At 39.9% G+C, this 13,233-nt stretch overlaps 1 protein-coding gene across 1 annotated transcript; it reads right to left on the bottom strand.

The window, feature by feature from the left end:
* Nucleotides 1-1,913: 1,913 nt before the first annotated feature.
* LOC128830515 (matrix metalloproteinase-18-like) lies at nucleotides 1,914-10,968 on the bottom strand. The gene is made up of 10 exons (XM_054016365.1): nucleotides 10,858-10,968; nucleotides 9,603-9,847; nucleotides 8,943-9,091; nucleotides 8,722-8,847; nucleotides 7,996-8,157; nucleotides 7,431-7,548; nucleotides 6,511-6,644; nucleotides 4,229-4,388; nucleotides 2,447-2,550; nucleotides 1,914-2,209 (listed from the first exon to the last, which is right to left on the bottom strand). The coding sequence occupies exons 1-10, from the start codon at nucleotides 10,960-10,962 to the stop codon at nucleotides 2,109-2,111; spliced, it is 1,404 nt and encodes a 467-aa protein (XP_053872340.1). The 5' UTR covers nucleotides 10,963-10,968; the 3' UTR covers nucleotides 1,914-2,108.
* Between the last annotated feature and the right edge of the window lie 2,265 nt (nucleotides 10,969-13,233).

The raw sequence follows: 13,233 nt of genomic DNA, 5'->3' as shown, positions 1-13,233 counted from the left end.
GGATCAGGGCTTCACCCCGTGGCTCCAACCCCGAGACTCCTGGCTTCAGCCCCATGGGAGGTGCTGGGGTTCGGGCTCTGGGTTTTATCCGTGGGTACCTGCAGCCCCCCTGAAAGGGTTTGCGCACCCCCAGGGGGCCACAGACCCTCTGTTGAGAACCGCTGCTCTAGCATAGGGGAATCCTCAGCTAAATGAAATTCAATAAATCCTTAAGAAACATACTATAGATAGCTGAGTAAATAAAATTACTTAACCAATGTGTGTTTTACTCACTTAACGTTACTGTTCTCACAGGAAGAGGAACATCCATATTTTACAATGTAGTTAAAATAATTATAACCCTCATGCTACAGGACATATGGCAGTCCCTAGCTGCCTGAGATTATGAAGAAATTCATCTATGTGCAACTTATTCCATAAATGAGACCGGGTACCAGACTACATGAATCACTACTTTGATCTGGTACAGTAATTCCTACATGTCTTACGTTTATTAGTAGAACTGGTAGAATATTGCAAATACGGTGAGCGTTCCCTCAAATGCTGAATGGCTGTTCATTTTCACTAGGGCTGGTCGAAAACTTCCATCTAAACTATTTTTCAATGGAAAACTGGCCTTTCAATTACATAAAATCTTTCATGGAAAGTGATTTGTCACAGTAAGTGGCTTTTGGCTACACGTTCAGAGTTTTTTGACCAAAAAAAAAAAAAAAAGAGAGAGAGAGAAGAAATTTGCACTGGGAAAAAGCTCCTATTTTCCAATCAGCTCTGATTTCAACCCTTTGTTGTTTATTATTTGCTAGGAGAAACAGCTATTCTTTGTATAAATACTTATACCCCATGCAAAGAAAAGTATGCATGTAAACAAGAATATTAACTATTTATTCATCATCTGTTATTCATTACTCTCCCATTTTAGAGAGTAATGAACATATGCAGTTTTGAGGGCAACTATATCATAGAAACATCATCTGCACTCCAGTATTGTAGAAATAGGCTCTGGGCCACTAGGTTTGCCTGAATTCACGATTTTCGTGGCATTTCTGTAGGATCTTCTTCTCCTATTGCTTTATGTCTGTCCATTGCTTAGATCCATCACTGTTCTGCTCTCCAACTGTATCAAGTTTAAGCTACTTGTTCTCCCTTTCATGTTTCACCGTAATTGGTAAATGAATGGATGAATGTGTAATATGTAGGTGGCTATAAAGCATCAGGCTCTCCAGCTACGTTGCCATTTTGTTTTCTATTTTTAAAATGTGGATTCTCTTAGGCAGGGACGGCTCCAGGGTTTTTGTCGCCCCGCGCAGCCCTCCCCCCCCCAAAAAGCCGCGATCGCGATCTGTGTTAATTCGGCAGGCGGTCCTTCACTCCGAGCAGAAGTGAGGGACCCTCGGCCGAATTGCCGCCGAATAGCTGGACGTGCCGCCCCCCTCTGGAGTGGCCGCCCCAAGCACCTGCTTGCTAAGCTGCTGCCTGGAGCTGGCCCTGCTCTTAGGAATTAATTCTGGCCGTAAATGTTCCAGAATGTAGAAGGAGTAATGCAGCTCCACTGTATGACAAAAAGGATGACATGAAGCGGCAGAGAAGCAGTGCTCAGCAGTTGGCCATAGAGAGAAATTTGGGGCTGGGAAGGGGAGAGGTTTGAGTATGACTAATGGATTGAGGAGAGAGGGGATATTTTGGCTCCACAGAAATTTTCCAGTGGGCCATGGATGGTAGAGAGCGGTGTGGCTGCTCCATTCTCTGCTTTTGAGTTGAGGGAAGATTTTTATCCCCTAAGACTCCATGTAATTTCCTTGGGCACAGCCCACTTACTCAGCCTGTGCTCGGGAGCAGAGTGTAGCTCTTGAGCAGTGACAATGATCACAAGACACAGGAAGTGGTAGGACAAATATAAAATAATTTATGGGTAATCGGAAGTCCAGCCCATAATAAATCAATAAATTACATAATGACAGTACTGTAACATTCTAAAGTTATTCAGACAGAACTCCCAGAGGATCAGGCCAGAGATCAGTACAATTTTTTTGATTTTTTAAGATCTATTAATAGCTTAATACTGCATATAAAACAGTTGTAACACGCAAGAAGGAAATCAATGGAATTAATCAGCAATTAAACCAGCTATTGCTTTTCATGACACGGACAACTCTCTTGACGTTAGGATCAAACTGGAACTGTCTTGTTCCTATGAAGAAATAGATGTATCCTAGAAATAAAAATAAATTGAATGGTTATATTTCATAGGTGAAATGTTTTCCAACAAATATTTCTATAAAGCAAAATATAACATTGACAGTACCTACATATTCATTTGTGTTAATTTCTGATCTTACTACAGTAGTGAAAATATGAATAATGATTGTCTTTTAAAAGATTTCTTCAACCTAGAGAAACACAAATATTCTAGCATAGTAAACTGTTTTTAAAAATTTGTTTTACTTACTACCATCCTGGAAAGCAGCATCAACATTTTTGCTAATTCCTCGGAACTCATTGATTATCTTCTTTGGATAACCCTGATCCATGGACTGCCTGTTTTCATCGTATCTGCATAGAAGAAATATATTTATAATGTATGGTAAATAAATTACATTTAAAAAGTTGAAAACAAACCCTGACACATAAATGAGACTATTCTTGGTAGAAAATCCATTAAGAATGAGCTAAACAAACTGATCCCTTAAAATCCTTGCTATTCTGTTTTCAGATTTGCATACAAAACTTCCATTGAGCTTTCACCTCAGGAGTGCATGTGTGCATATGTATAGGAATTCTGGCTGAACGGGCAGGGACAGGCAGGAACTGCATGTCTGGTAAAGATAAGCGAGAGACTGAGCTTGTGAATTTACTTGACAATTTTGCAAGGCTGCCCCAAATGAATAACACTCTTCTTGCCTATATACAGCTTTGGCCACCCCATCCTAGCCAATCAGTGCTTCTTGGGAAAGTGAAGCACCAGCACTGGGAAGCAGAAGGCCTGTATATGTAATTCTGAAATCATATTTGTCTTAGTGTCAACTGCCTAGCAGATAGATTATTTATTAAGTAAAAGTCATGTGTATCTTTGAGGGGTTTACTGTTATATTATGCAGGGGCAGCACCAGCTCCCAGTGGAGGAGCTGAGGTGGGCCAGACAGAACATTGCCACAAGGCCCTGCCCCCTCCGTGGCACTTCCCCGGGGCCAGGTCAGAGGGTGGAAGCCAGAGCTGGGCAGTACAGGGTGCTGGCTGCTCGCACCTGGTAAGAGCTGCCAAGGCAGGGGGACCCAGCTCGGGGGCCGGCAGAGCCCTCGGGGAGCAGCAACTGTGGGGGGCTGGGAACAGAAGCCCAGGCCAGAGCGGTTCAGTCTGGGCTACTGTGGGTAGTCCTGGATCCTGCACTTGCCCTGTGCAATGTGCCCCAGCAGGGAGGGATGGGATGGGGACTGCTCTCAGGCACCCCAGTACCCCTCCAGGGCTTACTTCACTGCTGTTGCTGGAGCTGGGCACCCAGCCAGCAACTGCCACTCTCTGCCCTGTGCCTTCAGAGCTGGATGGCTGGAGAGCAGCAGCAGCTACGGGGTGGCTGCCGAAGGGCAAAGGCAAATTTTGGAGTGGCTACAGCCCCTGCAACCATCTCCACCCAATGCCCCTGATATTGTGATTCCAAGAACTCCATTCTACTGAATTCTAAACTGTTTTCACATGAGAAGCCGAAGAGCCATTGCAATGTGATGCAGGTGTTAGTTCAGTGGAGTAGTTTATTGCAAAAGATTGCTGAGCTACTATGAAATATAAACAAACGTAACTACAAACTACTGCATAATCACACAGCATAAACCCATCTGACTGTTCACACTGAAGGAACAAAAATCCAGTATATTAATACTTCTTTTAGCTTGAAGTTTGAGAGACACAGGGGTACAATTTCAGAACATTACATCCTTTGGGTAATTCTTAAAGAATTTACTAGATAATAGTGTTTCTACAGGTTTTGTGTCTCTTGCTCTAGAATATAATTAATCCCTACCACAGATTTCTACAGGATGGTTTGAAAAAACCTATAGAAAGTTTAGTATTTTCTGGCAGACTCCCTAGATTTTAAAACTAACTTCCATCAAACCCTATTCAGTTTTGTGGAATCCAATTGGTTTAATCTCTATTACATTTTATTTTATGTTTCCATATTAATCCTCCAAGCCTAAAGAGAGAATATACCTTAAGTCTGTTGAACATGAAATCTTACCTCCAGTACTTGCCACCTACAAAGAAGTATGTTTTCCCTGAATTCTCATCATTGAAAGCTGCATTAATTCTCTTAACATTTTTTGGGAAGCCCAAGTCATAGATGCTTTTTGGGTGGTTATACACTAAGTCATACCCACTGAGGACCCAATATTTGTTCTCTGCAAAGAAAAAATAGAATTAAATGTTTCACCAGCGGCTTCTGCTCATACTAAACAACATCAGATCATTGCTTCTGGCTTAGTACTTTCATTACAATGATGATAACAAAGCAACTTAATTTTCAAGAGACAGGTATAGCTGAGTAGTGATTCAGTAAATTAAGGAATGGTGCTGACCTTTGTATTTTAAACATAGCATAAATCCTAGGGGAGATGTCCTTCAGGTTCAGGAATTAGACCTTGGAGCAATGAATCCAAGAAGAACCCTTCCCATACACTTATACACGTTATACATTTTGGGAGAAGACTCCTTGAATTTTACAAATTCTTAAGTAATCCACTAAGAGCAGTTTATTGGGATGCAGAAGATTAACAATACTTTGGATGTCTTCGGATACTTTGGTAATGGAGGTGTATACATGTCTAAATAGATGTATATACAGAAACTTAACTATTAATAAGTGCATAAGTGATTAGGTGATCTTATGTATCTTTTCTCTCTCTCCCTCTCCCCACTTAAGTGTATCATTACGAAAGCTGGTTGAACTATTTCAAACAGACAGCTATTCTCATCAACAAATGGCCTTTTTACTAAAATAAAACTTTTCACAAACAAGTGTCAGCATTATCAACATTTTGGGTTGGGAATGGGGATTGTGGAAAATTTTGTATCCCTTTTGATATTCTTATCAAAATTTGTAACAAAAATATTATTGAAATGCTTCTTAAAATGTTTACTTACCAAAAGTGGTCTCTTTTGAACACTTCCAAAGAAAAACAGTTTGACATTTTTCACATAAATAGGTTTTCATTTTTTAACCACCTGTAGTATTACCCTCACCTGTATGTCCTGTCTTCGTCTGGATTCTAAGAGCTCTGGAGGTCTTTTGTTCCCTGTGTTCTGTAAGGTGCCTAGCATACCTTTGGATGTGGCATCAATAATTAACCAATACCATGCTGAATGCTTTTCAAAACAGCTGCTAGTTCTTTGACTTAATACTGAAATTAGCCTGGAGATAACGAGGTTAGTTCAATCAGGGAGGCTGAGGCTGAAGCCAGCAGTGACTCCAGGCACCAGCGCTCCAAGTGCGTGCCTGGGGCGGCAAGCCGCGGGGGGGCGCCCTGCTGGTCCCTGCAAGGGCGGCAGTCAGGCAGAATTCGGCGGCACGCCTGCGGGAGGTCCGCCAGTCCTGTGGATTTGGCGGCAATTCGGCAGCAGGTACGCCAAAGCCGCCTTCCTGCCATGCTTGGGGCGGCAAAAAAGCTAGAGCCGCCCCTGGCTGAAGCTCAGCAGTTTCTCCTTAAAATCTGCTATTGTGTGGCCAGGAAGGTTGAGCTGTAGGAGAACACTTCCACCTTCCTGGCCACACCATAGCAGATTTTAAGGTAGTCATCCTACAGCAAAAAAACTTCAGGACCAGACTTCAAAGAGAAACTACTGAGCTTCAGTTCATTTGCAAATTTGACACCATCAACTGAGGATTAAACAAAGACTGTGAATGGCTAGCCAACTACAAAAGCAGTTTCTTCTCCCTTGGTGTTCACACCTCAACTGCTAGAAGAGGGCCTCACCCTTCCTGATTGAACTAACCTCATTATCTCCAGACTGATTCTTGCCTGAATATTTATACCTGCCTCTGGAAATTTCCATTACACGCGTCTGACGAAGTGGGTATTCACCCATGAAAACTTATGCTCCAATACAACTGTTAGTCTATAAGGTGCCACAGGACTCTTTGTTGCTTTTTACAGATCCAGACTAACACGGCTACCCCTCTGATACTGAGAATTAGTGTATTAATTCAAGGCTGCTAGTGATCTAGTCCACAGCACATTTTGAATTTAGCCAAAGTGCTTCTTAATCGACACATGCTATTTCCTATGATAAAACTAGATTTGAAGGAAAAGTGAAGCCATTTTCATAGCTTGCTTTTCAGAACATTTACATTAAATAGATAAGCAACCTTTAATTTCATTATTCACACATTTTGGGGGCTTTTGTAATTTGAATATTTGAGTTGTTTCGTGCAGTGTCATCTAAGGAGAATTGCACAGTCTGTGGAGCAAAGTATTTCCAGTAAATTCATATATCAGAAGAACTAACATTGTCAGATTCCATTACCTTTAAAAAGAAAAACTTGATCCCTTTCAACATTTTCATAAGCAGCTTGAATTCCAGATGGCAGATTTGGCCAGAATAAAGAAATGAAATTGAGTTCGACCTCTGTCATCTGAGGATGCTTGCGCCAGAAATACCTGGTTTAAATAAATTTGGCAAATTATAAACTGTTCCGAAACTGCCATAAAGGTAATACAAAGGTGAAATGTGTCTGATTCTGTCTCTCTTTAGTGTTTGATCTACAGTGAGGAAAAGAGTCTGCTATGAGTGTTACCTACTAGAGCTAATCCTTTAGTAGTTTTGGTGCCGGAGGTCACAGGTTCTATCCCTGCTAATGACGTACACTGTGGCGGGGTCACGACAAAGTAGTGGCCCAGTGTGTCACACAAACATACCATTGCAAAACATGAGTTTGCAGCTGCCCTCTTTTTAATTGAATCTAGACTGATAACAAACCTATCATTCCACTGATTACAGTGGCAAAGTACTTGGAATAGAATCTGAGGGGGGAGTCCTGAATCACTTTCACCAGCCTTAGCCGGTAGACCACTGACATTTAAGCTCCTCTCTTATGATCAGAGCTGTGTATAGCAGAATCTGGGTTATAGTTCCCATTGAAAACAATTAGAATTCCTTAGAAACTACAGTACAATGGTTGGTGCCCTTTAGCCATCTCACCATTTGATGCAGCCACTTTGGAAACAGCTAAAGCATTTTGTCATGCCTGAGAGAAATGTTAGGTAAAGCTAGGCACCCATCATCAGAGAATTTGGGCCACCTTTTGTATGTGATTTTTATTGTTAGCGCTACATTTCTAAGTGACTGTTTCCCCTCATATCTCCTGGGAATTAAATGATCTGAAATATTGTTTCCTTTTGAGTACTGTAGTTCAAAGAAATAACTCAGAAGTTCTTTGTTGTTACCTGCCCTTAAAGAACAGCAGTTCTCCACGCATGGTAGCGACAGCATCAAAAGTCAATTTGGGGTCACAAGTTACTGGTGTTGTGGGTCCAGTTGGTTGAACGGGGTTATCTGAATGTCCTACATGAAGATTAAAGAAAAATTGGCATTATATAATATGGAGAAATATAGCTGAAAACCAATGTTATGAAGAACTTGGTGGACACACAAAATCTTCTCATGAAAAATTGGGGGGAGGTGGTCATTAATCAGGGTACTGCCAGGTAACTTCAGGTCTGTAGAGCTCCTAAACTCAGCACAGGTGAGGTTTAGCTCCTAGAAAACTACTAACGTCTGCAAGAATGGGCATGCAGAGGAGCCGAACTTCAGTGAAACCACCTTCAGGGCCATTGCCCACCTCTAGTTAACAGGAGCTCAGCAAAACTGGAATTGCTCTGTGCAGCAACACTAGAATGTTTCTAGAATTAGAAGAATGTTTCTTAAAATATACATTTTTTATTGATTAAGCAGCATTCTGCATAAAAGTGAAATTAACCCAGCATATGACTAAATGTTTATTTTTCTTACCATAGACTGTTTGAATGCCGTTAATGTCATCCTGAGGAAGGCGAAATTCGTTAGGCTCAGTGTAGGAATAGGTGGGGTACATCAGAGCACCAGGATCAGTAGAATGAGACAGACCCAGTGCATGGCCAAGTTCATGGGCTGCGACAAAGAACAAGTTGTATCCTGAGGAATTAAAAAAAAATGTATATTTAAAATAGGTGAACTGTGTTTGACTCTATAATACAGCTGTCTAAGTAGGAAATACCTATACATGCTGGCCCAAAGCATATTAGAGACACTCGAGATTCTTTCAGTAATTCTGCAAACATTATAATATAAAGAAATGTAGAAGGAGAACATGCCTAATGCCACACAAAATGGCCAGCGAGAGAGGAGGAGGCAGAATCTTTCCATAGAAATTTTAGCCCTGTGATTAGGGCATTCACTCAGGAGGTGAAAGATGCAGTTTCAATTCCCTCCTCTGCCTGATGAGAAGGGATTTGAACATGGGCTTCCCACCTCTGAACCACTGGACTGTAGAGTCACACTCCCGCTCCCTCTTGCCCAATTAATATTTAATTATTTATACACAATGGATCAGCTTCAATAGGGGAGATTGAAAGAGAGTCACATCAGAATATCCTATAGCCCAGTCTTTTGTGGGTCCGAGCCTAAGTTACAACTTCACATGAGCAAAGATTGCACAATCTGATCCTGTATAAACAGGGGTAGTGATGAATCTCCTACCATTTGAGCCTTTTGTCCAATATTCCGCCTCATCAAAGTGAACATCTCCACCAATACCATTGCCAGGCTGAAAGGCATGAGCCAGGAATCCATCAGGTCCATCAAAGGGAGAATTGTCACGATGATCTAAAAAAAAAAAAAGGATAATTAACTTAATTCTTATTGCCAAGCACTTCTACAACTGATGAAGGCTAATGTTTGTATTAGTATAATGTTCTTACCTCCAGTTTCAAAAGACATCATTATATCTGCATTGCCATCGTAGATCCTTTTGAATGTTAGTGGTGACACATCGCTCCAAACTTTAAACGCCTTTTGGATTGCTTTGTCCACATCTGCTGGATTCATATCTGGTGTGTAGTTCACAATCCTTTAAAATAACCCAAAAGTAATGACAGGTTTCAGAGTAGCAGCCGTGTTAGTCTGTATCCACAAAAAGAATAGTAGTACTTGTGGCACCTTAGAGACTAACAAATTTATTTGAGCATAAGCTTTCATAGGCTAAAGCTTATGCTCAAATACATTTGTTAGTCTCTAAGGTACCACAAGTACTCCTATTCTCCATAAAGTAATGTACACGTTTTGGTATCTACACTTGTAGTTCAGGTAGAATATAATGTTTTAGGCCAAAATATTTCAAATTTGAAGCCTAAAGTTAGACACCTTAAAGCCAGATTTTGGCAGCATATTAAGTGACTTGATTTTCAAATTCTGAGCATTTACAACTCCCACAGACTTTAACGATGGTTTCATCCTCCCTTTAAAAACAGAAAACTTATCTAGGTGTCTAAATATGGAATTAGGTGCCTAATTTTCGGTAAATCATATGAAAATTTTGGCCTTAACTCTTTTGCTCAATAAATTCTGTAGACAAATGTTACCTGTATGTCAGATCCTTTCTTTCCCATTTTGGATTTCCATCAAGGAGGACATACTGACCAATATCAGGTACACCACACCTGGGCTTCTTCATCACCTCCAGAGTATCAACATCTGGTTTCCCAGTCACTTTCAGCCCCAAAAATGCCTGCATTTCTTTGAGTTTTTCAGTTAGAGGCTCAATGTTTTTACTCTTAAAGCGAGACTGCTTGTCTGTTTCAAGCTTGTAGAAATGTTGCAGATAATTCTGACAAAAACAAGAACAGTGCTTTGGGTCACTTGTATTCATTAAGTCATGCAGAACAGTTTAAACATTTACAAAATTACACCCATGTGCCTGGGGTCCATGTTTTCAAGGAGTCAAGACAGGTCACTTTCTGCAGGGATTTATTTAAACAGTAAGAGATAATACAGTACAGTTTTCTTACTGACCTCTAGATTTCCTGTTTTACAATGAAAGCTTTTGCAACATGTATCTTTAAAAATCTAAAATTTACTCTTCAGTTATTTACTCTAAATTTGTATATTGCAACCTCTCCCCACAGCCCTTTCTCTCACGAGTAATCCAGTTGACTTCTCTGGGGCTGCTCAAATCAGTAAAGGCTAATAGCATCTGTCCCTCAGCCACTACTCAGTTACGATTTCCAATGAAACCAATGGAGGATGCTGGATGCTCAGCACTTTTGAAGCCATCTAATTATCAACCAAATATGGATTTAGGAGCCTAACATTAGTTACCCATTTAAAAAAAATAAAAAGTGTTATAACATCTTAACAAGGATTATATTATTTAGTTTTTGTTCTGCTGCTCCATTAAGGCTCTGATTCAGCAAGATACTTAAACATGTGCCTCATTTTAAGTACTCCCGTTGAAGACAATGAGACTATTTATGAGCTTAAAATGAGGCACAGAGTTAAGTACCTTGCTGAATTGGGGCCTACGTTTTTATAGAACAACACAATCTGGTTGCTAGATAACATAATTAATGCCATGTGTCTGTAGTATTTTATTACTTTATTATATCACTTCTGACAGTCATAATCATAATTCAGACAAAACTAAGCTGATGCCAAGAGGAAATATTTCCCTTAAAACTTCTGCAACTTGATACCTCTTGAACATCAGGACTGTTTCTAAAAAATAAGAAATAAAACTGCAGTTTGAAAATTATAAGATAAAATTTTGCAAAATTGATAAGAAGCCAATTCTTCCTGCCATTTAATTTAGAGTGTTTGAAATTCATAGCAAATATTTACCTCCACAAGCTGGATGTTTTTGTCTTCATCTTCTGTTTCTGGAGCCACAGGTAAAGCAGAGGAGGATGCTACATATAATAACAGCAGAAGCAGAAGGGTCTTCATTCTTATCGTCACTTCTGTGCCTTGTAACACTAACACTGCTTACTCTATAGCTGCTACATACATATCTCTCAGAGGGCCATGTTTATATAGCAGCTGTGGACATCAGCTGTAAACTGACTCATTGTGTATAACTTCCTCTGAATAGCAAGCACAATGATACATAACAGTAATTTCATCATCAAGGGGTGACACAACTAACAGAACTCCCTCCCCCCATTTTCACAATTATATAATATTAATAAGAAAGAGGTTTTCAAATGAAAGAGTATGGTGGATCCAAATTCCTTTCCTTCCTCTATTAGATTATGACCCATCCAAGTGGTCCCACTTTTTCAGAAAATTCAGAAAAACATTATGGTAGCCATAGTTATGAAAATAAACACATCAACCTCCATCTAGAAGATCACCTAAGTACAAGCTTAACCTTACACTTGAAAGCAACCCGATTGACCTCAATAAAACACCGGCAACTATATTATACTCCCCAAAGTCTTTAGTTCTTTGGGACAGGGACAATCAAAATTTACCCAGCCAGGGCTTGATTCTGATCTCACTGCAGTGTAATATCCCAATCCTGCATTTAGAGCAGACCGATGTGCTTGTGTGGAGTCCCAGTGCACTCAATTCCTGCTCCAGTAAAGCACGTAAGCAGGTGCTAAACCTTAAGTAGTCGAATGGTCTCATTGACTTCAAGAGGAGTGCTTCAAGTTATGCAATTGTGTACATATTTGACTGTCCTCATTGCAGGATCGAGTCCTAAATTAGGATTAACTCTACTGTTTAAACCATTGTAACGCATTGTAAGTGAAAGCAAAATAAAGCATCCCCATCCCTTGGCCTTTGTCAGAACTAATCTTTTTTTAAATCAAAAGTGACAGCTATCTAATCAAACTAAATCTCTTTTTTCATTCTAACCACTGCAGACTAATACATTTTCTGTGAGGTAAACTGTGAGAAACTGGCACAGGAAGTTTCAGAAAAAGGGAAGGAATAAATTAATGCCAACATTTACAATTATTAGCAAAATAACACATCATGACGGATCTCCTTTTCAGCCATGCACATCTTCAGTCTCAAGATTCATCATCCAAAGAAACACAATTTTTGATTATTCTTGTTTCATCATCATTTTCAGGAATGAACAAACAGTGGCACATATATTGGACACAACTCCAATGACATTGCATTACGTTATGTGTTCAAAGTTGTCATGCTCTTATTCATCGACTTGGGGCTGAAAAGCCGTCTTTGTTTATCTAGTCTAGTCCTATTTGTGAAAGAGACAATTTTCCATAAACACTTCTCCTTCTTGTGTTTTATACAGGCTATTGTTGTATTTTTAGTTTTGCTCAGCTACCCCCTAGGTAACTCACTGGTTTGCCTTCTTCCTTTCTTTTATCATTTTGCCTTTATTTGGTTTTTGAAGGAAAATTAACACATTTAAAAACACACATACATGCAGCACAAAGGATAGACAAAGATTAATGAAAAATAATGCCAGTTATTAACTTACAGGGTATTAGCAAAACACAACGATGCATCGTAGATTGCATGGAAAGACCCACACACATGACACTTTTGGCACAAGATGCCTGGGTAAACATTGGCTCAGGCCAGATTTTAAAATATTATGACCAAAAGGATAATGACCAATGCAAAGAGAGAGAAGGAGACATGTATATTTTCCACAAGGTGTGATTTTTTTCATACAATTTTCACAGCTCACTTAAATGTTTCCGGTAGCGCTATAGATTCTGAATATGTCACCCTCACTCACAATGAGCAGCATTTGACCATACAGGTAGTCTCACTGGGTCATTACTAGTGTAGTAAGGTACTGCTGAGGATGATTAAGAGTGGCAGAGTTGGACCCATAATGAATAGCTCATGTAACCAGAATAACTAGAGGGGATTTACATTTTTCATTTCCTAAGGATTCTCAAATATTACAATCAAGAACTTTCCACCAGTAACTCTTATGCCACATTTATATCCTATTATATCTGCATACCTTTTCATATGAATGACTTTCACAGACTCTGTTTGTCTGCCATATGCAGGACATTACACCATGCCACAAAATGCTACACATGCATATCCGAGGTTGTAGAAAATGTTATATAATTACAATGCAGTATTTGAGAAACAGGTTGTGATCATGAAAGACTGTGTTTTGATGCATACATACCCTGGACAGATTTGTGCTTGCTAATTATGGAATTTGTCTTCCAACTTGCTCTTGTTCAAGTCCCATTCTCAACTGGGCAGAAA

This window comes from Malaclemys terrapin, chromosome 1 (assembly GCF_027887155.1).
Source record: "Malaclemys terrapin pileata isolate rMalTer1 chromosome 1, rMalTer1.hap1, whole genome shotgun sequence".
In the NCBI taxonomy this organism is placed as follows: Eukaryota; Metazoa; Chordata; order Testudines; family Emydidae; genus Malaclemys; species Malaclemys terrapin.
The sequence above is the reverse complement of the archived record's forward strand: the minus strand, read 5'-3'. Positions and strand labels throughout refer to the sequence as shown.

What these genes read in the sequence shown, in the direction of transcription:
- LOC128830515 (XM_054016365.1), bottom strand. Translation starts at nt 10,962, where the DNA reads ATGAAGACCCTTCTGCTTCTGCTGTTATTATATGTAGCATCCTCCTCT. An exon ending in CTGCTGTTCTTTAAGGGCAG is followed by an intron (nt 6,645 to 7,430) that starts GTAACAACAAAG and finishes TATTTAAACCAG; the next exon opens with GTATTTCTGGCGCAAGCATC. An exon ending in GTAGGTGGCAAGTACTGGAG is followed by an intron (nt 2,551 to 4,228) that starts GTAAGATTTCAT and finishes TCTTCTATGCAG; the next exon opens with ATACGATGAAAACAGGCAGT.